At 38.4% G+C, this 23,612-nt stretch overlaps 1 protein-coding gene across 7 annotated transcripts in view; it reads left to right on the forward strand.

The window, feature by feature from the left end:
• Nucleotides 1–23,612, forward strand: part of LOC120413016 (ubiquitin carboxyl-terminal hydrolase 32) — a 52,653-nt gene that overhangs the window by 27,442 nt on the left and 1,599 nt on the right. The window contains exons 3-11 of one of the 7 annotated variants that reach the window (XM_039573668.2): nt 1,431–4,033; nt 4,094–4,408; nt 4,633–4,892; nt 10,629–11,254; nt 17,916–18,079; nt 18,143–18,378; nt 18,441–18,626; nt 18,690–19,304; nt 19,379–19,706. In XM_039573668.2, the coding sequence (XP_039429602.1) occupies nt 1,431–4,033; nt 4,094–4,408; nt 4,633–4,892; nt 10,629–11,254; nt 17,916–18,079; nt 18,143–18,378; nt 18,441–18,626; nt 18,690–19,304; nt 19,379–19,651 (5,278 nt within the window). In that variant the 3' untranslated portion in view covers nt 19,652–19,706. Of the gene's footprint in view, nt 1–1,430; nt 4,034–4,093; nt 4,409–4,632; nt 4,893–10,628; nt 11,255–17,915; nt 18,080–18,142; nt 18,379–18,440; nt 18,627–18,689; nt 19,305–19,378; nt 19,708–23,612 lie in introns of those variants that run through there. The other 6 variants (XM_039573670.2, XM_039573672.2, XM_039573673.2 and 3 more) reach the window with 6 other exon arrangements.

Consider the following 23,612-nt stretch of genomic DNA (forward strand, 5'->3'; position numbering starts at 1 on the left):
AAGTTTGACGGTGCCGCGATCGAAGTACAACAGGTACAGTGTGTGTGTACCTGTGACTGTTGTCTTCCGCGAGAGGACTTTTATGTCTCGCGGCGTTATTCCGACACCCGAGAGGTGCTCCTTGAGGACGGAGATCGGGCGGTCTTGGTACCCCTGCAAGACGATCTTAACAGCGGTCTTCTGCACGGGGTCGAATGTGTAGAATTTGAAGTTTTTACGCTTCAATTTCTCCACAACCAGGTCGAAGTTCTTTTGGTCAAATGTGAACACTTGCACTGACGATTTACCTATTTTGAGGCAGTACACGAGGCCTTCCAGCTGCTCGTCAACATCGTCCGCCAACGTGTCCAAAACGAAAATTGGTGGTGGTCGTCGTTCCTTTGGAGTAATTACTTTTTTTGGCGAAATCACTTTCTTCCGTGTACGACCGTCGTCGTCGTCGTCGTCGGTAGTGCTACCGTCGGTGTTGTTGTTGTTGCTTTCCTCGTCACTCAGTCTCGCGAACTTGTTACTAGTGGGAATGTTGGCGGATGTTGAAGCGCCATCGGTCGACGGATTGCCGGAAGTAGCTGAACGGAGCCTAATGGGGCTGCGATCCTGGACGCGGTAATTAGCGTGTAATAATTTCGGGTCAAATCCTTTGGCGCACACACTCCCCGGCGCGATGGCGGACGACGCGGCGTTGGTTTGTTTACCTTTTTGCACACGGCCGGTAGACGAACTTCGCGGGTTTTTCGAGGCCGCACTCGAACTGCCACGGCCACGGCCGGCCCTTGGCATGCTGCAGGAGCAAACTCGCGGCTAATCACGGTAAACTACGGCGAAAAATTTCGAAAAAACGATGGAGCACTGAGCACTTGACTGCTGCTTGCACTCGTGCGTACACGGAGGGTTCTTCTTTAGTTCTCTAGTCTATAACTCATTTCTTTAAATGTTTGATGAAAATTGTGATTTAATCGTGTGAAATTGTTTCAATAAGATAGGTTTTTGAACAAAATAATTGTGTCGTACAATCGGGATCAAAATAAGGATAAATAGTAAGTTCATATTGACCAAAAAAGATTTAAAATACAGTTAAAACTAAACCTTGATTTTATAAAATTATTAAATCAAATTACAGATGGGTCAAAGAGCCATTTTAAATTATGCACATTAAAAAAAATCATGGTAATGTTACATCTAGGAAGGGGTACATCTTTTATGTCGGAAAAATGTGTAAGTTTACCTCTGAAAATGTGTAATATTACAATTTTTCTGGTGTAATGTCACTTTTTCAGTCTAAATTGAGGTAAAATTACATCATAAAAGAGGTAATTTTAAACCTTCCAAAATTACACATTTTTTTACTGTGTGATTATGATACGGCTCTCATCTATTTATGTACAAATTATCACTAATACAGCCCTTTTTCCAACCTCTTCCCCTTCCAGATTTCTCTGGACGCTGTACTGCAACGAGTCCGGCACGCACATCCTGAAGCAAGACTTCCAGAAGGCCATCCAAATCGAAACCACGTACCAAAATGCCCCCGCCAACACCACCACCGGCACCACAAACAAGAGCAACAGCCTGCCCGGCACCGCCAAGTACACGGTGGCGCTGTTCGGTCCGAACGATCGCGTCACGTTCGAGCAGTTCAAGTCGTGGATCCAGATCTACAAGGGCGCCACGGTGCTGTCCAAGTGGCTGCTGCAGGACGCGTGCGTGAATTTGAGCTCGGAGCTGGAGACGCCCACGTTCTACCAGAGTTTGGCGGGGGTTACGCACCTGGAGGAGCAGGACATTGGCGTGTTGGAGAAGGTGTTTTGGCTGTTGAAGGGGTTGGCGTTGACGGGGCAGCTGGATCTGGAGTCGCTGGGGCCGCTGATTAGTCCACCGGTTCCGAAGGCGGCGCTGGGGGGTGTGTTTTTGGCGTTCGATGAGAACCACGATGGACACATTGACTTCAAGGAGTTGTGCTGTGGGGTTAGTGCGGCGTGTCGGGGGCCGAACGTTGAGCGGAGCAAGTTTTGCTTCAAGGTGTTTGATATTGATCGGGATGGGGTGTTGAACTACGGGGAGGTGGGGAAGATGGTGGACATTTTGTTGTTTGTGGCCAAAGAGACGAACGCGGCGTGTTACAAGAGCGTTACCAGTGGGCAGGTCATGGAGGAGTTGTATAGGAGAGCGTTGGATGGGAGTGGTGGTGATGGGGCGAAGTTGGACGTTCCGGATCCGGTGCCGGAGTTTAAGTTTACGCAGGAAGATTTCCTGATTTGGAGTATCGAGAGCAGTCGGAATTTGGTGCAACCTTTTTTGGATCTGCTGTTTGAAGTGTGTCATATTGTGCTGGGGTTGAGGCCGCAGTGTAAACACCTGGAGGGGGACATTGTGCGGGGTTGGTTGGCGCGGGAGGTTCGGCGGGGCTACAAAGTGGGCCAGTTTTGGTATTTGGTGTCGTCGGATTGGTGGCAGCACTGGCAGCAGTACACGCAACCTTCGGTGACTTCGTCGTGCGTGCATTGTAAAGTGGCGTCCAGTTATGCGAATAGTCGGAGTAATGCCGTTGGTGGGTCCGGGATGCCCGGGGTGGATGAAGCGGTCATTTGTGACGAGAGTTTTACCTCGAACTCGACCGAGAGCATGGGAGATTTGCTGAACACGGGAGGTGATTCGTCTAGTCTGGGCTCCGGGAGCAGTGGAATATCGTGCGGAAGGCAACCGGGTGGACCACCGGGAGTGATTGATAACGGCAACTTGATAGCGCCGGTCATGTACAAGCAAATACCAACGCTGACCGGTGAAGGAGGACGACTAAAGCGGGATTTGACGCTGGTTCAGCATCGAGACTTTGAGCTCGTTCCGGACTCGCTGTGGAAGGCTTTATCGCAGTGGTACGATGGACCGCTTCCGCTGCCGAGGCAGGTGATTCAACCGTTGAGTTCGGCGGAAGTCGAGTTGGAGTTGTACCCGTTGAACTTGAGGATATTGCGCCATCAGAATCCACCCGCCCAACAACAGCAACAGCAACAATCAAACAGTACCTGGGGAAGCATCTCGGGAGGTTACGGCGCGTTGACCTCCGCTGGCCAGGGCTACCCGACGGTGTCCTCGGTGCTGCAACCACCCAAGAAGTATCTCGCCTACACGGCAGCCTTCAGCCGACTGGCCACCGTCAAACAAGTGGCCGAATTCCTCTGCCAAAGACTGAAACTCAGGGTCGAAGACATCCGGTTGTGGCACCTGGTCCCCACCCCGACCGGTGTCACCGAGTTCCCCTACCTGCTGGAAGAAGACATCCTCACGCTGCAGGAGCTGTCCATCTCGGACAACGATCAGCTGCTGCTGGAAATACGAAACAAAGATCTTACCTGGCCAGAGGAGCTGGGATCGCTCACGATTGCCCACAGCAACAGCCACACCAACCTGGAACGCCGCGGAACCGTCTCCTCAATCCACTCGCAACATCCCCCTGGCGCCACCGGACTCCACAATCTCGGCAATACCTGCTTCATGAACGCCGCGCTGCAAGTCCTGTTCAACACGCAACCTCTCGCGCAATACTTTGCCAAGCGGATGCACCTCTACGAGCTGAACGTCAACAACAAGCTGGGTACCAAAGGCCAACTCGCGATGCGTTACGCGGAACTCCTCCGCGAAGTCTGGACCGCCTCTCAACGCTCGATAGCCCCGCTCAAGCTGCGATTCTGCGTCACCAAACACGCGCCCCAGTTCTCCGGCGGTGGCCAGCACGACTCGCAGGAACTGCTCGACTGGCTGCTCGACTCGCTGCACGAAGATCTGAACCGCGTCATGGAGAAGCCGTACAGCGAGCTGAAGGACTCGGACGGCCGGGCCGACGTCGTGGTGGCGGCCGAAGCCTGGAGCCAACACCACGCCCGCAACCAAAGTATTATCGTCGATCTGTTCTACGGCCAGCTCAAGTCCAAGGTGACGTGCTCCGGGTGTGGCCGCGACTCGGTGCGGTTCGATCCGTTCAGTTTGCTCAGCTTGCCGCTCCCCGTCGAAAATTACACGTACTGCGAGGTGTTGGGTAAGTTAAAGTAGCTTGTATTGATCCTTCAATCTCTCTAAACCATATTACTCATTCCAGTCTCCCTCCTGGACGGTTCCGTCCCGGTCAAGTATGGCCTGCGGCTCAACTCGGAGCAAAAGTATTGGGATCTGAAGAAGGCGCTCGGCGAAATGTGCGGCCTCGAGCCGGAACTGCTGCTCATCTGTGAACTGTCCAACTCGCAGATCCGCTGCATTCTGCCCAACGAGCAGAAGATCAAACCGAGCACGGCCTGCTCGCCGCTGTACGTGTACGAACTGCCCAAGTTCGACAACGTCCTGGCGCGATCCCGGGCCGGCTCCGAACTGGCCATCAACATTGAGAAGGGCCTAAAGGATATCCAACGGACGCCAGGTACGGTACCCGCCTCCAGGATGATCTTCCGTCCGTCTTCCTAAGTGTACCACACCATCAACTCACACTCACTGTGTTTGTGTTTGTGCATTGAATTAATTCAACTGTTTTTTTTGTTTCTCGTCATCCATCTCTATTTTCTCTCTCTCGCCAACATCTCTCCATCTTCACCCTCGCCCTCTCGTGTATGTCCCCCTCAACACCAACAATCTGCCATAAAAAAGCTCTTCTACTACCATCACTAGAGCCGAATCAGCTAACGACCTGCTCGGCCATCACGACCATCTCGTCGTCGTCGTCGTCCGCCTCGACGGCCACCGTGGACGATCCGACGGTGGCAATGACGGGCCGTCAACAGGCCAAGACGGTAGGCCAGGCTAATAATCGGCGGACATCGGCGACGGCGACGGCGACGACGGCATCGAAGGTAAGCCGGTGCTTTGGCAACACACTCTGCATGCCCCCGAATATGTTGTGCTTCAAGGTATGGTTGTGTATATAAGTTAGCAAGTAGCACTTTAATATAATTACTAGCGTTTAGTTGCGCAGCTGACGGTTTAGATGGGTGCTTTTTGGGTGGAAAATTTAGTTTGTAGGAAATAATCGCATTTTTCGACGCTGTGCCTACCAAGCTTTGATGCTGTGCGAAGGACCGTTTTCGCTCGATTTTAATTCAATAACTCTACTCCATCAGTCGTCGGCTGTTTCAAACTTTTTATCGTGAATTCTTCAAAATATGAAAAGGTGGGATTCTTTTTTGAAATTTAATGAAAATTCAAATGCTTTTGTTTAAATAACACATTTCAAGCAATTCATGTAAATTGGCATGAATGTTGTAAGGCTGCTGCTCAAGATTCTGCTTCATCTGGTTTCAAAACGCATTTTACACTAGTTCAGTTGTTTTTCAATCATTAGTTTCAAAAAAAGTAAGCGAACAAAAAATCAACGAAAAAAAACAATTTTTTCGGTACTTTACATTTAAAATGCAGTTTTAGATTTGCCTTTTTTTTATAGAAAACATAATTTTAAACCTACGTTTAGTATTTGTTAATTTTGATTAAAAGCTGATGGGGGCACTTCTTTCTTCATTATGGCGTGAAAAGATAAGACAGATGTCAGTTCTTGGAATATACAAACAAACAACTTTCGAGAAAAATGCTCAGAAAATTTGACAGTTCGCTTTGCGGATGTCAAAGTGTGATTTTGATGCCAAAGTTTCCAGTTCAAATCGTGTGTTACTCTCTTCAATCATGAAATATTGCTTATTGCGAGATAAAATCACGTTTCTCCATCGCTGTGATTGGCAGGAGATTATTCCCGCCTAACTACCGCAGTGTAAAAATCAGCAAGTTGAACTGAAATTCTGCGTTGATTTGGCTGTCAACTTGGTTTGTTTTGAATATTTTCCAAAAAGTCAGCTGAAAACTCAAGGCAACCTTTGACAACTGCCAAAAATTTGTTCTGCGGTTGTCATGCGGCTGTCATGCGACCATTATCTTGCGGTCGTATCACCGCGCGTGAACTCTAATTATTAACGCCCGCAATAATATCTTCATGGAACTATCAAGAGAATTTGGAAAGAATATTTTCAGTGAATTAATAGCTGTATGAATCAAAGTTTTCTGTTATATTTAACTTTAAGATTTTCTGCAATTTCCTTAACTTTCAATGCCAATTTCTTTCTCGATTTTTTTTATTTTCCCCGTGTTCAAGAGCAACTTTTGTTCTATGAAAAACTTTACTACGTTACTATAACAAGGCTGGATCAGTTATCGACACTATCGTCAGACGTGCATCGGCACGCTCTGCACTAGCACATCGATATTAGCACGCATGCCATGTGCAACGCATACTGTGTTTGCGCAGTGCTAGTGCTAATTTTTAGCACTCCACATTAGCGCACCTAAGGAATCTTATTATTATTAGTTTACGTTGGATTAACATTTAAGTACATAATTAGCCTTAATTATATCAAAACCTTGAATAGGACATACCATTCTCGTCTCCATACTAATCGATCAGTAATTTTTTTATGTTTATTTTTTTCTATTTAAAGTGTATTTTGAAGGATGAATTAATTACAAAATTCCTCGTGATATGAAAATAATTTAATAAAACATCATTGCGTAAAATCGTAATCGACTTTGTCACGTGATTCGAGTTCAATAAGGCTTATGCTGGATGTCTAACGTATGATAACGTTGGAAAAAAGCAAGATTAGATGTACAATAAAAAAAATCAAAATAAAACACAGGTTTTTGCGTATAATGGCTTAAATATAACTCAACAACAGGTAAACAGAAATGTAAACAATGATCTTCAAAGCTTAAGGTCGATCTTATCGAACAGAACTGCGTTTAGTTTGATCAACAAAATATTAGTCAAATTTTCGTTCGACAACCTCAATCTTCTGTCACTTAATATAAGAGCTAGCGAGTTGAACGCCCTCTCTACAGAAACTTGGGTGCAAGGCACTGCTAGCGCAACCTGACTGATAGCATACAGTTGCGGTTCGGCCCTTTTCTTGCCTTCCCAGTACTCCAGGACATCGTCGTCCTCGCAAAGCCTTTCCTGTAGCGCCATTTCCCTCAATGCCTGCTCGATGTTCAGCCTATCAGGTGCTTTCGTCGGCGTACGCCGTCTTAGAAATTTCTCCATTCTTGACGGTTCGCTTGTCGTTGATGTCGTTGGAACAGGAACATTTGGTCTGGCATCGATCTCTTCACCATCGTTTTTTAACGCATTTCCAAGTGTCAAAAGATGCCGAATGGCCACCCTCCGATCATCGTCACTCAGAAATTCGGACCCGCCGAAGTTCACGCGCGGATCCATGAAAAGTGCGGCTACAACTGCTGGTGAAAATAGCTTTTCGCGCCGGCGTTCCATATGCTTCAACAAGCATGAAGCCATACTGTCAGAGGACTCAAGCAGATCAAGCCGACAGGTCTCCCACGCAAACAAGAAGTCTCCCATCGTCATCGTCTCTTCCTGGAGTTTCTTCGTTGCGACGAAAACCGGTTTGAAGACAGACGTGAAAGCGCAGATGAATGTCCATGTTGACTTGGTGACGATGGAGTCCTGCTTGGTCTCCGTCAATAGTTCACGAATGAACGCCTCGTTATCTGAGAAGTACTCCACCTGTTTGGAAAAAAACAACTAATAATTATGTTGAACATCATTTTTAATACTATTATTTTTTATGGAAATTGTCCACGAGAGGGGGGGGGGGGGAGTGGGGTCAATGAATGGTCCCCAAACGGAAAAAATACATCAATGAACATACCATTAAATATGCCGAATTCCACCGCGTTTCGCAGTCCAGAAACGGAAGCTTCTTGTTTTCAGTTTTGAAGCAGCTTTTGAATGGAAACTTTCTCAACGTCTTCACTGCCTGTCGCACGTTGCCCAGCATTTTCTTCAATTTGCACTCTTTAATGCAATCATTGACAGCAAGCTGCAGCGTGTGGGCGGCGCAGCGGATACCTCCCAGTAACGCTCTTGCCTTTTCCAGCTCGTCATCTTCCTGTTCTGCATGATCATTCTCTGCGCTCTCCTCATCATCGTGATCTTCGCCATCGCTTAAGTCATCAGTGCTACCTCCTTCGAAATCGCACGTCGCTTTGGCATCTAGGGAATCCGGGTTGGCACCGTCGATCGCAAAACGTTCCCGGATTTTGGCGATCAATTCCGGAGGATCTCGAGCTCGTTTTCGCACGGCAAGAGGTGCTTGAGACGCTTGTTGAGACGTCATGTTCTGGAAACGGTTCGACTACTTCTGATTTTTTTAGTCAGAATGTGTTATTTTCGTAACCAAGTGCCAGAGTGAGTGCTATGATCCATAGCCCAGTGCTAAGTTTTAAAATAGCACGCGTGCAATTCGCGTGCTGCGCCAATGCATGTCTGACTATCGTCGTGACATTTTAGGTACCTAAATCTTACGTCCCAATATGAGAAGGGAGATGCAACGCAACGGTTTACAAATAGCCACAATCTAGAGCGACCGGTGCCCTCAGAGATGTTCCGACATTTGCGAAACCATGCAAGTTTGGAAAATTTGAGAAATCGAAATTCATAGATATTTTGACGGAAATGGCAAAAGTCCATACTTTGTCAAACTAGTCATGTCTGTAACATAACCTTATGCACTTTTTTCGATAAAAAATGTTCAATGTAGACTTGATTGATAATAAAGCGAAAAAAAGCTGCCAAATTTATTGGATGGTTACATCGAGTATGAGCGACACCATTTTAAAATCCTTTTCGTCCCTGCAAATTTATTTTTTGCTTCTTTTTGAAGTCCATGGTTCGAACAACTCCGCATTATTTGGAAAAGATTCTGTCATACTTTTTATGTTAAAGTCATTGGGTATAGAAGTAATTTTAAAATTTTCTTTTAAAATTTAGTTTTATTTATTTTTAAGTAAGTGAAGAAGTTTTCATGAAACTCTGCAAAGTTCAAAAAGTTAGTTAACTATAATTAAGAACATGTTGATGAATAGCATTATTTCAATCTTTTCAAAGTGTCATGATTTTCTCAATAAACATGATTTTGAATCGGAAAACGGAATGCATTTTAAGATTCTTTGGAGAAGGTAAAATAATTTTGTAAATAATAAATATTATCAAAATTTATAAGCATTTTCAGTTGAACAAATTTCATATAAAATGTGAAAACTTTTGAGTCGTGCTTCGAATTTAGTTTTAAATGTTATATAAATCGATAATTTTATAAACAAAACAAGTTTTAACGAATTTCAGGAAAAGTTCCCCCACCTCTTCCTAATTTGTCCGAAAAATCAGGAGACAAAAAATATTTTTTCATTAAACTTCAAAATTGTAATGAAAATAGAAATCAAATCAACTGCAAACAATCTAAATTGCATTTTTGTGACTTTGTGTAAATTTATATCTTGTGTGTGTAATTTCACTTTTCCACACAAACTTTGTAAAATCACTTAATAAAGAGGTAAATTTACAGGTATATGTTAAAGCTACCTTATAAACACAGTTTCACAGTATATATATATTTTTAAAACATTTTTTAAGCTTAAAGCTGGTATTCCATTACATCAACAACTCTCAACGGGGGTACCGGGCCTACTTGATGTACCCGGCAGGGGGTACCAGGCTAGAAGAAGGTTCAGAATCGCTGCATTACATGAAACTTTGTTTGCCCAAGAATATTAAAATTTTAACCACGAACCATGATCTGGCAGATGCGCAGGGTTGCCATTTCGGGACTCCAGGGATGAGACACAGAACAACGGCTTAATGTTCATGTGCATGTGTGTTGAAATAACACACTTATATTGCAAGCTTTGCACCAAATTCTCCGCCTGTGCAATATTTGCATATTTGCACTCTGAAAATCCCAGCATTCTTGACACACTTTTTGGGAAACTCTGAAACTGCCAAAGTGTTACCTCTAATTTGCAAAAAAAAAAGTTTAGTGAACCTCCAGAAAAGTAAAAGGGGTCGTATCGCTCTTCCGTAACAAGATATGAGATATGGAAAAGATGTCTTAACAAAATATAATCCAAAAGACATACATTTTCAATGAAAAATATTTAAATAATCCAAATTGAAAGCACCCATCTAACAACTCGCTCGTTAAATATTATTAGAGAGGTTTGTACTATTTTTTTTTTAAATACGTTTTGTTTTGTAGTCGGTATTGGATTTGGAATTGGCTCTATCTGTGAAACTTCCTCTAAAAATATTTAGCTGTAGATATAAACATGTAGATTAGTAGTGTAGTTCGTTTTTTATGGTTTTATTAGCTCCGCTGGCTAACTTGTTTTACTGTATTATTTTTATTTTTAAGGAGAAAGCTGTAACATTATGTTGAATCAGACTATTACTATGTTCGTTTCTTGATTCAGCAATAATATTTGAAATTGATTTGTTTATTTTTTTAGTAGAATTTAAACTTTGGCTTTAAAACTAACTTTTTTAAACAAAACAAACTTTAACATAATGACACATGTTTTCAAAGTTTTTACTCACGTTGGCTTTAATTTTTAAACATTTCCACTTTTTTGTAAGCTTTGTATTATTGAAGCATAAAACTCTTACCAAACATTTGGGGGCATTTCGCCTTAAAGCTAAAAACTTGCACTAGAACTGGCTTCCAAAGCCACAGTATACTAAAGTAGCATTAAATTAAACTAAACCTTACATTAATCCCCTCGCCGCCCACGAACCGCACTAACCCGTCCAGGAAACGTTACAGAACATCCCCGAAATCAGTGCCAGCCCGGACAGCACATTCATCTTTAGTGAATCGGCCGCTACTCAGTACGCCGGTTTGGCCCCCGAACGGAACCGGAAGCAACCGACGGTGCCAACCGCGACCAGCACCAACCAACAGCTGCTGAACAACAACAACAACAACGTGGCCGTAGTCGAGAACGGCGGCTGGAACGTGGACGAGCAGGACGCGGCCTCCTGCAGCGATTGTGATATTATGTATAATGGCCACGGCACAGGGCCCGGGGACAGCGGGTCCTTCAACCACCACCTTCACCACAACCACCGGGATTCGTTCAATCAAAGTGCAATTAAGCGACCGCCGAGTGCCGGAAGTGGGGGCGGAATCTACCCGCCAACGTCCAAAAGTCCCGCCAACTATCTGATTGCCGTGCATCGGAAGCTCAGCCGGCAGGACACGTACTTCCTGTCGCACCACAAGTCCCGGCCCGGGCTGTTCGGGGTGCCGCTGCTGATTCCGTGCTACGACGGCGTCACCAACAAGGAGCTGTACTGCTCGGTTTGGCTGCAGGTGGCCCGGCTGCTGAGTCCGCTGCCGCCGACGCCGCCGGACCAATCGAATCATGCCACGGACTGGTAAGGACACTTTTTAACTGTTAAATTAGTTTTTACTTTTGGATGCTAATTGTAAACCAAAATCTAAAAGTCTTTTCTTGTTTTCTTGTCAATATAAATAATTGCAGTTCAGCCGATCACATCCGAAAATATATTACGAAAATTACCACAGTCAGCCCTACTGCGCTGTGTTTACAGCAGAGAGGATTCTTTAAAATATCAAATTTCACAGAATCTATAACGGAGGAAGGATGCGTGGACATACCGTACCAAACGCCCCAGATTGCAATATAAACTTAGGTCATTGCAAATTTGATTTCAAGTTTTTTTCCTCTTTTAAAATTTTTCCTTAAAAATGTGGCGAAAATGACCTGGATTTAAAAAAAAACTCTACAATTGATATAAACTGTTTTAAATACATTTCAAAGCGTTTGTGTCAGTATTTTAATACTAAATTGGCAGACTTTTTTTTTAATCAGGAATTGGAAAATATTTTTCAAAATCATGTTTTTTTGATTGCATAAAAAACAGAATTTCAAATATTAAACCTAATTTTTTTTATAGAGATCACACCGTCTTTTCAGACTGAATTTACTAACTAACGGGACAAACACAGAACACCCAGAGGAGATGGGCGGGAATCGAACCCGGGCCCCTTAGCACACATGAGGGATCGGCAGCCGAAGCCGCTAACCACCGTGGCACGGGGTCCTTTTATAAGAAAAAAATATTTTTTTTCTTAGTAAATTTGTTTTTAACACGCACGCATTTTTTATGTATGAAAAAATATTGATTTTTGATCAAACTTTTGAATTACTCAACCCGGGAATGTGTGATTTTTTTTGCCTTTCTTACTAAAGAAAGGAATAGGTTTTACTTTAAGGCTGGACGTCATTTTCATCTTCGTAAATATGTCGATTCAGCATGAATTTTAATCGGAAAAATCGTCAAAAAATCACACTGCATCGATTTTCGACGCTTCGTCGCCAAGTCGACAAGTTGTCAAGTTGAGCTTCGAATACTGGCGCGAGAATGCTGGCGCATATATTTTGTGGCTCGACTTATACTCGTTTTGTAGTAGCTTGTCTACCGATGTTTCCTACAACATGTAAGATATCGTAGCTTTTCGGTTTCTTTTGCCCTGTCCGTTTTTGCATAACTGTCCAATGTCTATGCAAACACTTTTGTAACATAGGACATTCATCCGGCTACAATCAATTTGTTTCCCGTGCGCTCCTAAAATCGCCTAAATGTAGACTTCATTTTCGTAAGTTTATTTAACAGGGTTCATTGGATTCCAATAGGAGCTTTCTAAGCTTTTCATCGTTTATATCGTTTTCAAAGTTTTCAATGCTGGCGACGCCAAAGGCTTTCTACACAGCAAATTCTAATGTTCGTTTTCAGTTAATATTTACTGAAAACTGCACTACTGACATTTTCAGTTAGTTTTTCGCTGAACATCAGTTAAAATTTGTATGGAGCTGTCAAAGTTTTCTGAAATTTCAGCAAGTTTTCGTTTACTGAAAATTTCAGTAGTGCAGATTTCAGTAAATTTAACTGAATTCAGTAATGAGAAATTGGTGTGTACCTAAGGTACTCGCGATTGAGTGTGTAGTGGTGCGGTTGTTAAAAATAGCTATCTCTGACTCTGTAACTTTTTTTTCATAACATTATTTTTATTAGGTCCTTTTCAGTGCTGGGACCTGGTTAGGACCGAGTCGGCTTTTGTAATTACAGTTTTCTTAAAGCTAAGAGTAATTACAGAGGATCTTGTCTCTTAAAATATTTTGTATAGAATGGGTGGTAGAACATCCAGGGATGTTAATCGATAGAATTATCGTCGATAATATTAGCGTCTAACGATAACGATAGTGGTTATCGTTAGCGTTGGCTCTGGTTATAGACGTTAACTCATTTTTTAAATCTTTATAAAATTGAAAAATATTTGCAACGGTCTAAATTTCAATGCATAAATACTGAATTAAAAAACACAAAATACCGTCCTATTTTGATAATATTCCAATTTTCATAATTTGCAATATAGTTATTACAAAAAGCGAAATTTTGTTTGCTTTTTTACTGTTTTTTTTAAATGAATTTTTAACATAATACGTTTTTTTTCGAAATACTTAATTTTTTTATAATTTGTTTGATATTTCACTGTTTTAGAGTCTGTTTTAAATAAATTACTGAAATTTACAAAAAATACCGTTTTTTGAAACACTAAAATTTTTATAATTTGCAATATGGGTATCAAACAAAGCAAAAGTTTGTAAGCATTTTCACTGTTTTAGAATTTTTGAATGAAATACTAATTTTTTTACAAAATATTGTATTTTTCGGAAATACTCAAATTTTCATATTATCAAACGAAGCAAAATTTTGTTTGCTTTTTCACTGTTTTAGAGTTTTTTTTATGTATTACTAAAATCATCACAAAATCCTTTTTTTATAAATACTCAATTTTTTATAATCTGTAATATGGGTATCAAACAATGCGAAATTGTTAATGCTTTTTCACTGTTTTAGAGTTTTTTTTAATGAAGTACTAAAATTTTCACAAAATACCGTATTTTTCGAAAATACTTATTTTTTTTATAATTTGCAATATAGGTATCACACGAAGCGAAACTTTGTTTGCTTTAGAGTTTTGATGTTTAGAGTTTTTTTAAACGAAATACTAAAATTTTCACAAAATACCGTATTTTTTACTATTTTTTTTACTATTTTTTATAATTTGCAGTGTGGGTGTCAAATGATTCGAAAATTTACATGCATCTTCACTGTTCTTGAGTGTTTTGCCTTCCTCACATTACTGAGGAAAGGCTATAAAATCACTCGAAAAATTAACTTCCTTATTTGACCTCACCTTCCTCGCCTTCACGTACAGCCATCCCTCATATTCGGAACGGTTTACAGATCGGCCAATGTTCAAAAAATCATAGCAAATCGATAATTGAATTTAATGATTCGCTTTTACCTTCATTCGAAAGCTTTTCTTGCGATCTTTCGAATGCTGTATCGAACAACTGCAAATTTAACTTTTATATCAAGTTTTTGAAGAAAAACTTTGACCCTTGAAATCCACAAATTCGGAACACTTTTTTCTTACGGATGTAAACAAACTTTGGATCTCTCCAGGAGTACATATTTGTAACAAAATAATGACTTCACACACTACAACCAGTGAAACTCATGCTTAGTGATGTTTTATCCATGGTCTGATAACTTTTTTTGTGAAAATATCAGTTAAATTCAGGTGTTCCACAATTGTGGGAGGCACAATAACATCCCACAATCATGGAACAGGCAATTTGGAGGCAGTGTTTTGCTGCTCAGGATAAAATAGTCTTGAAATTAAGTTTTTTGTTCACAAAGTACTACTTTTACCAGTGAAATAGCAAGAAAATGTCCAAATAAAGGTCCTAAAAATAGTAGGGTCGACAGAAAAGATGCATTTGGCATGTTATTGATAAATTATCACAAAAGTGTTCCGAATTTGTGGGTGTTCCGAATATGTGGGATGACTGTATACATATCGACTCAGAATCAAATTCTGAGCAAATGTCTGTGTGTTTGTGTGGGTGTGTGAAAAAAACATATTAGGTCTATTCCCGTACTGCAGAATTCTGCAATTCTGCACAAAATCGGCAGCAGAGCGTTCCCGTACTTTTCTGCAACAAAAGTAACTTTTCTCTCAGGCAGAACTTCTGCAATGAGAGAGGTTGAAGTTGCAGCAAAACCGTTCCCGTACTTTTCTGCAAGCTCTCTCTTCTCTTTCGTGTTGAAAAGTAACTGCAAGTTGGTGTGAGTACACGCTTACATAAAATTGGCAAGTTGGGTTAAATTAAGCATTTTATTATTATGTAGTTGTAATAAATTTTATGTTTTGTAGGGACGTTTGTATATTTGGAATTGATGGATTTTGGGGTATTTTTTTAATGTCTGGTTTTATTGAGAACTATATTTTATGTAAACGATTTCAGGCTTAGTTCTTTAATGTTGAGTTGAAGTTGATAAGTAAATTCAGTATTACAACATAGCTAATAACCCAACAAACAATTTGTATCATAAAAACAAAATGTTTTTAAAAACTTTTAAAATACACATTTCTTTTGAGTTTAATATATTTTTAATAAATATTTGTTTGAGAAATGATTTTTGATCTTAAATTGTTTTTGAACAGACTAAATATGTGTGTTAAAATAATAGGTAAATTTAATTGGCAAATAATAAATTGTACCTGTGATGGTGCTAACAACTTGTATTCTTAAATGAACCAAAATATTAAATGTATTTTGTTGAACTTTCAATGAAGGAATCATAAAAAAAATATGAGGCTGTACCAAACAAATAATAAATATAATTGATTATATAATTTGTAATTTGTTGTTTTATTGGGTACGATAACTTGTTAGTTAAACTATGTATCAAGTCAAGGAGGGAACCAGCCAGAAATGACCATAATTTTTTTGCTGAAACATAAGTAACGTTGTTTACACATCATATTTTATATTATTTTAAATTGATTTAAATTTTATTAAAAAATATACGGTATACTTAAATTCTTAAATTCTTAAATTCTTAAATTCTTAAATTCTTAAATTCTTAAATTCTTAAATTCTTAAATTCTTAAATTCTTAAATTCTTAAATTCTTAAATTCTTAAATTCTTAAATTCTTAAATTCTTAAATTCTTAAATTCTTAAATTCTTAAATTCTTAAATTCTTAAATTCTTAAATTCTTAAATTCTTAAATTCTTAAATTCTTAAATTCTTAAATTCTTAAATTCTTAAATTCTTAAATTCTTAAATTCTTAAATTCTTAAATTCTTAAATTCTTAAATTCTTAAATTCTTAAATTCTTAAATTCTTAAATTCTTAAATTCTTAAATTCTTAAATTCTTAAATTCTTAAATTCTTAAATTCTTAAATTCTTAAATTCTTAAATTCTTAAATTCTTAAATTCTTAAATTCTTAAATTCTTAAATTCCTAAATTCTTATTTTCTTATTTTCTTATTTTCTTATTTTCTTATTTTCTTATTTTCTTATTTTCTTATTTTCTTATTTCCTTATTTTCTTATTTTCTTATATTCTAAAATTCTTAAATGCCGCCATCTTGAATAATAAAAAATACACTTATTTTGGAGTCATATTCTAGGTTAGAAATGCATATTTAGAGGATTTAGAGATTAGAAATTTTGTAAAGGTCTTCGGATAATAGAGTACAAACTGTTTCTATTTTTTATAATTTAGTTAATTTTTTTTATTTACAATTTTTTTTAAATTTTTTAACTTTAAATGTTGAATTTTTGATGTTCTGAACTCTTAAATATTCAAAATTTTGATTTTTTATTTCGAATTCAAAATATTTGAATTTTTGAGGTCTAACTTTAATATTTTCAACCTTATTTTTTAAGCTTTGAATTTGTGATTTTTTTCTGAAATAAATATTTGCATTTTTAATTTCTCAAATACCTGATTTAATTTTTTTTTTAGTTTCTCAATTAACAAATATTAGTTTTTTTTTTATATTTTCATTTATGATTTTCTAAATTTCCGAGTTTCTAAATTTTTGTGTTTCCTTATCTTGAGTTTGTGATTCATTTACTTTCTAATATTTTTCAATTTTGCTGCGTCGCCGTTGTGGTTTGGTTGAGCGTTTTAGCAGAATGCATTACTATGAATACAAAGAGACGAGTTGTTCCTTTTAATTCCGCTATATATTTTTAATATCTTGACAGATACGTATTTCGTCTACTACTTGCAGACTTCATCAGTGTTCTGTTCTCGACTAATTTATTTATGTTATCCTTAGTAAAAAATCCTTCAAATGGTCTGCTATCAAAACATGTATTTATGATCCCTTCTATATTAAACCTTTGTTTGTAATTTTTTTAAATTATATTTGTTAAACGTACCTGCAACTCTCATTTCTATTTTTTTACCTAATGTAAAAGTTTTGAATTGTTTCTAATGTATAATTTCTACCTAAGCATAAGCATCTTTTAAATAAAATGTTGAGTTGCATAAAAAATAAGTCCCCGTACCGCTTTCAATTACAATTTTTGTTAATCCCTTTTTTTAAAAAAAATAAGAAAAAACTTTAATACCCAATTTGAGTAAATCCACTCAACTGTGTACAATATTGCAGAAAAAGTACTGGAACGCGCTACCCAGGCAAAAGTTTTGCGGCCTCTCTCCTTGCAGAACTTCTGCAAAAGAGAGAGATGAAGAGAGCGAGCTGAAAAGTACGGGAACGTGCTGCAAAAAAGTGACTTATGCTGGCTGCAGAATTCTGCAGAAGTTGCAGAAATTTTGCAATTCTGCAGGTACGGGAATAGACCTATTGTTTTCTCTCTGAATCAAATTAATTTTTGAGGTATTTTTTAATGGTTTGTATTGATTTTTATGAACTGTTTTTGATTTGAAATCATTCATTAGGTGATGTTTTGGAAAAGTCAGGAATTTGATTTGAGTGGTCGGGGTGATTTTAAACCTAAAATTTATATACGTTATATATTATAAAATGAGAATAAATTTCATTAACAATTTGTCACTTTTGAAAACTCAGCCTATTTTTAAAAATGTTGTTTTCAACTGATTGAAACAATCATTAAATTATAATTACTATTAGGAGAATGTTGAGAAATAATTCCTATTTTCTTCCCCTTCTTTTCAGTGATGACAGCTTAGGGTACGACTTCCCGTTCACGTTGCGAGCGGTCGCCAGTGGGGGCCGCATCTGTGCCCTCTGCCCGTGGTCCCGGTTCTGCCGGGGCTGCGAAATCCCCTGCAACGACGAACCACTGCTGCAGGGCCTGATCTACTCGGGGCACTCGTCAAGTGAGTTTCCCTTACAGAGAATATCCTTTCTGGATGCGTTTTCTTAATAATTGTCTGATTCAGGTAACAACTCAACGCCGAATCTGTCCTCGCGAGAACAAACGCCAACCTTCCGGCGGAAAACGTACGGCAGCTCGACGACGTCGTCGCTGGACGGAGTAGTCCCAGCGCCCCAGCTGCAGCAGCAGTCTTCTCCGACGCCCTCGCTCAGTCGGTCCATCAACACGACCAGTATCCAGATTGCCATCGATTGGGACCCGACGGCGCTGCACTTGCGGTACCAGAGTACCCGGGAGAGGGTGAGGATCCTGTAGCAAAAATTTGGTTGAAACGGTTGATTTGAACAATTCTCCTATTTTAGCTATGGACTGAGCACGAGTCGGTGGCCATCTGCCGGAGGCAGCAAACGGAACCGGTTGATCTGGACCACTGTCTGCGGGCGTTCACCTCCGAGGAGAAGCTGGAACAGTACTACCACTGTTCGCACTGCAAGCAGAAGAAGCCGGCGACGAAGAAGCTGCAGATTTGGAAGTTGCCACCGATTTTGGTAGGTCTTAGGATTGATTGGCTGTCGTCAACGAATGTTAACCCTTTCGAATTTCCCTCCCAGATTGTCCACCTGAAGCGGTTCAACTTTGTGAACAACAAGTGGGTCAAGTCGCAAAAGGTCGTCAACTTCCCGTACGAAGACTTCGACCCAACGCCGTATCTGGCGTCGGTCCCGCAGGAAACGATCCTTCGCCACAAGGAGCTACTCGAAGGAGGTGGTCCTCACGGCCTCAACCACGACTGTCACGACGAGTTTCTCGAGTTTGACCGGGAAATGTCCATGATCGACGAGGTCAGCGACGAGGTGTCCATCTCGTCCATCACGGGGACGATCGAGAGTGGCGGAAATGGTGAGGGAGAAGATGGTGAAGAAGAGGACGATGATTACGAGGACGAGGGCAGCAGCAACGGCAGGACAGCTGAGTTGAATAGTATTACGCCGGCCATCGCCGGAACGCATCCGGTGGCCTGGGCGCGACAGGAAGTGGGCGACGAAAGTCCGAGCAAAGCCAAGTCGCGGATGAGCGCCAAAACGAAAGCCCAACGCAAGCGACTCGTTTCGTCCAGCCTGACCAAGACGCCGGTCATCGACGGACAGTTTACGGACTTTCACAACCACCACCTCAAACCGGAACGCGACGCGTTCGATCTAAAGTATCAACTGTACGCCGCAGTGGTAAGTTACTCCCCAAGACCAAATACAAACTCCAACAAATCTAACACACCCACTAAACCTTCCGCAACACACAGTGTCACTCGGGCATGCTGAACGGCGGCCACTACATCTCGTACGCGGCCAACCCGAACGGTTCGTGGTACTGCTACAACGACAGCTCCTGCCGGGAGATTCCGACGCGGCCAAAGATCGACCCCAGTACGGCGTACCTGCTGTTTTACGAGCGGCGTGACCTCGACTACGAGCCGTACCTGCCCAAGGTGGAGGGCCGCCAGGTGCCGACGGAGCATCTGGCCGAGTTCGAGGAGAGCGACAACGAGCTGAAGAAGCTGTGCACGCTCATGTAGAAGTTGGCACCGGCGCTGTCGGCGCCGGTGCGGGGCCTCGGGGCGGCCACGTTTGGTGAGTTTTATTTGGGATTTTTCAGTTTAAATAGAATTACGACACTTGTTTTGTCATGATTTTAACTGAATTTAGAATAACTCGGGTGTTTTCGATTACCACAAAAAATAAATAAATAAATAAGAACAATACTGTACATTCTATTTCAACGAATCTTTTTGCGGATAGTTAAAATAACGTAGTAAGGCTGGCCAATTTGTTTGCCTACAGTTTTTAATGTTTTTTTGTTTTTTTTTTTTATATAAAGTGCACTGTTTTCAAGATAATTAAAATTTAATTTTAAGCAAAAAATTTCAGTTTTTCGATTTTCAAAAATAGTGTTCAATATAGTATAATAAAATATTTGTTTCGAAGGGTTGAGAAAAATTTAAATAAAATTGCCAAAAAGACATTGCATTGACATTGCGCAAAGCATGGGCTTCGTAATTTAGAAAAAAAGGAACACAAAATGCTTTATGGGGACCAACTACGTGGGCACATTTTTGAAACAACAAGGATTAAAAAGAGACATAAATAAGCGTTATACGATGTATTCATAATTATTTACAATCAATTTTACATCTTTTTGGCATTGAAAATTTAAATTTAATATAAAAGTTTCACAAAATGCGAAAAACTACCTACAAATCAAAAATTAAACAAAACCAAAGATTACAACAAAACAAACGATTCGAAAAAAAATTAACTTAAAAAATCTGATTATTAAATTTATGATTGTTTGACATTTTTCGGTCATCTTAGGCCGTTGCAAATATTTTTTGAAGTTTATGTCCCTCGACTCTGACCAAAGTCGAGGGAGGGCAAAAAAAAATAAAAAAGGTATAAAAATTTAAATTACGAGCCATGGTTTCAACATTTTAAAATCATATTTAAGATGTTCAAACTTATTTGTACGTTAAATGTACCATCACTAAAGTAGCTGATATGGTTTTTAAGAAAAAAAAATCAATGTTTATATTTAGTTATCTAAGTTTGTAAGCTTTTTAACAAAATACTTATAAAATTTAGGTAAAATTGTTAAAAAGTCGGAATTTTGCCTGAAATTTGTTAAAACTAGTTTTTTTTATAATAAAATTATTGATTAATATTGAATTTTATACTGAATTCGAAGCACGGATTACAAGTTTTCACATTTTGTATAAAATTTGTTCAACTGAAATTGCCTATAAATCTGGAGATTTTTTTTAATTGTGTTTCAAAAACACATATTATTTATTATTTACAAATTTATTTAACCTTCTCCTAGTGGAAAATTGTCCGAAGAATCCAAAAATGCATTCCGTTTTCCGATTAAAAATCATGTTCATTGAGAAAATCATGACACTTTGAGAAGTTTTTAAAAAAAATGACTTCCATCAACATTTTCTTAACTTTAGTTAACTAACTTTTTAAACTTTTCAAAAATTTATGAAAAGTTCTTCTTGAGGTACTTTGAACACTTCTCTACCACGGTCAGTATGTTTCTAAACCATTCCTTACGTATTTTAATTGTACTCTTCATTTTGCGGAAAAATCGAAAACCTATCAAAGGGCTATCAAAGTCACCCCGTTTTACGGTAATTTAAAAGTTTTACAAAATTCAAAAATTGCAAACAAAATAACAAAAACTTAAAATTCAAACAATGTTCCCAATTTTTTTCCAAAAAATTAAACAAAAAATTATTACATTTTGAATTGGTTACAATTTTTTGAAATTTTTCGATCACTTTAATATTTAAAAATCTTAATCATTCAAATATAAAAACCATGGCTTATAATTTGAATATTTCTGTTTTTTTAACCCCAAAAAATCATACCAAAACCACTAAACTGACTGTAAAAAAGAATTTTATTTTTCTCGTGTTTAGGAGGTCATGTTGAGCAACTTGTGTTCTACGAAAAACTTTCCTTCTCGTGTTTTATGTATTTCTTGTTTTATTTTTAGTATTTGTATGTGAGCAGTTCTCTACGAAATCGGTCTTTTTTCTTCAATTTTAGTTTTTGTATTTTTTAATCCAACTGAAACTTTTTTGGTGCCTTCAGTATGCCTAAAGAAGCCATTTTGCATCATAAAATTTTCCATACAAATTTGGCAGCTGTCCATACAAAAATGATGTATGAAAATTCAAAAATCTGTATCTTTTGAAGGAATTTTTTGATCGATTTGGTGTCTTCGGCAAAGTTGTAGGTATGGATACAGACTACACTGAAAAAAAATAATACACTGTAAAAAAAATTTGGTGATTTTTTATTTAACTTTTTATCACTAAAACTTGATTTGCAAAAAAACACTATTTTTAATTTTTTTTATTTTTTTATATGTTTTAGAGGACATAAAATGCCAACTTTTCAGAAATTTCCAGGTTGTGCAAAAAATCTTTGACCGAGTTATGAATTTTTTAATCAATACTGATTTTTTCAAAAAATCGAAATATTGGTCGCAAAAAAATTTCAACTTCATTTTTCGATGTAAAATCAAATTTGCAATCAAAAAGTACTTTAGTGAAATTTTGATAAAGTGCACCGTTTTCAAGTTAAATCCATTTTTAGGTAACTTTTTTGAAAATTGTCGCAGTTTTTCATTTTTTTTAAATAGTGCACATGTTTGCACACTTTTGGAAAAAAATATTTTTGAAAAGCTGAGAAAATTCTCTATATTTTGCTTTTTCGGACTTTGTTGATACGACCTTTAGTTGCTGAGATATTGCAATGCAAAGGTTTAAAAACAGGAAAATTGATGTTTTCTAAGTCTCACCCAAACAACCCACCATTTTTTAATGTCGATATCTCAGCAAGTAATGGTCCGATTTTCAATGTTAAAATATGAAACATTTGTGAAATTTTCCGATCTTTTCGAAAACAATATTTTCAAAATTTTCAAATCAAGACTAACATTTCAAAAGGGCCAAACATTCAATATTACGCCCTTTTGAAATGTTAGTCTTGATTTAATTTTTTTGAAAATATTGTTTTCGAAAAGATCGGAAAATTTCACAATTGTTTTATATTTTAACATTGTAAATCGAACCATTAGTTGCTGAGATATCGACGTTAGAAAATGGTGGGTTGTTTGGGTGAGACTTAGAAAACATCAATTTTCATGTTTTTAAACCTTTGCATGGCAATATCTCAGCAACTAAGGGTCGTATCAACAAAGTCCGAAAAAGCAAAATATAGAGAATTTTCTCAGCTTTTCAAAAATATTTTATCCAAAAGTGTGCAAACATGTGCACTATTTAAAAAAAAATGAAAAACTTCGACAATTTTCAAAAAAGTTACCTAAAAATGGATTTAACTTGAAAACGGTGCACTTTATCAAAATTTCACTGAGGTACTTTTTGATTGCAAATTTGATTTTACATCGAAAAATGAAGTTGAAATTTTTTTGCGACCAATATTTCGATTTTTTGAAAAAATCAGTATTGATTAAAAAATTTATAACTCGGTCAAAGATTTTTTGCACAACCTGGAAATTTCTGAAAAGTTGGCATTTTATGTCCTCTAAAACATATCAAAAAATAAAAAAAAATAAAAATAGTGTTTTTTTTGCAAATCAAGTTTTAGTGATAAAAAGTTAAATAAAAAAATCACCAAATTTTTTTTACAGTGTATTATTTTTTTTCAGTGTAGTCTGTATCCATACCTACAACTTTGCTGAAGACACCAAATCGATCAAAAAATTCCTTCAAAAGATACAGATTTTTGAATTTTCATACATCATTTTTGTATGGACAGCTGCCAAATTTGTATGGAAAATTTTATGGACATACTAATGATGCAAAATGGCTTCTTTGGGCATACCGAAGGCACCAAAAAAGTTTCAGTCGGATTAAAAAATACAAAAAAAAAATCGAATGACCGAAATCCTAGAGAACTGCTCATGTGCGTTTTTCTTGTTTAGTTTATGTTTCTTTTTGGTAGTGTTTG

Source organism: Culex pipiens, chromosome 3 (assembly GCF_016801865.2).
Source record: "Culex pipiens pallens isolate TS chromosome 3, TS_CPP_V2, whole genome shotgun sequence".
NCBI lineage: Eukaryota > Metazoa > Arthropoda > Insecta > Diptera > Culicidae > Culex > Culex pipiens.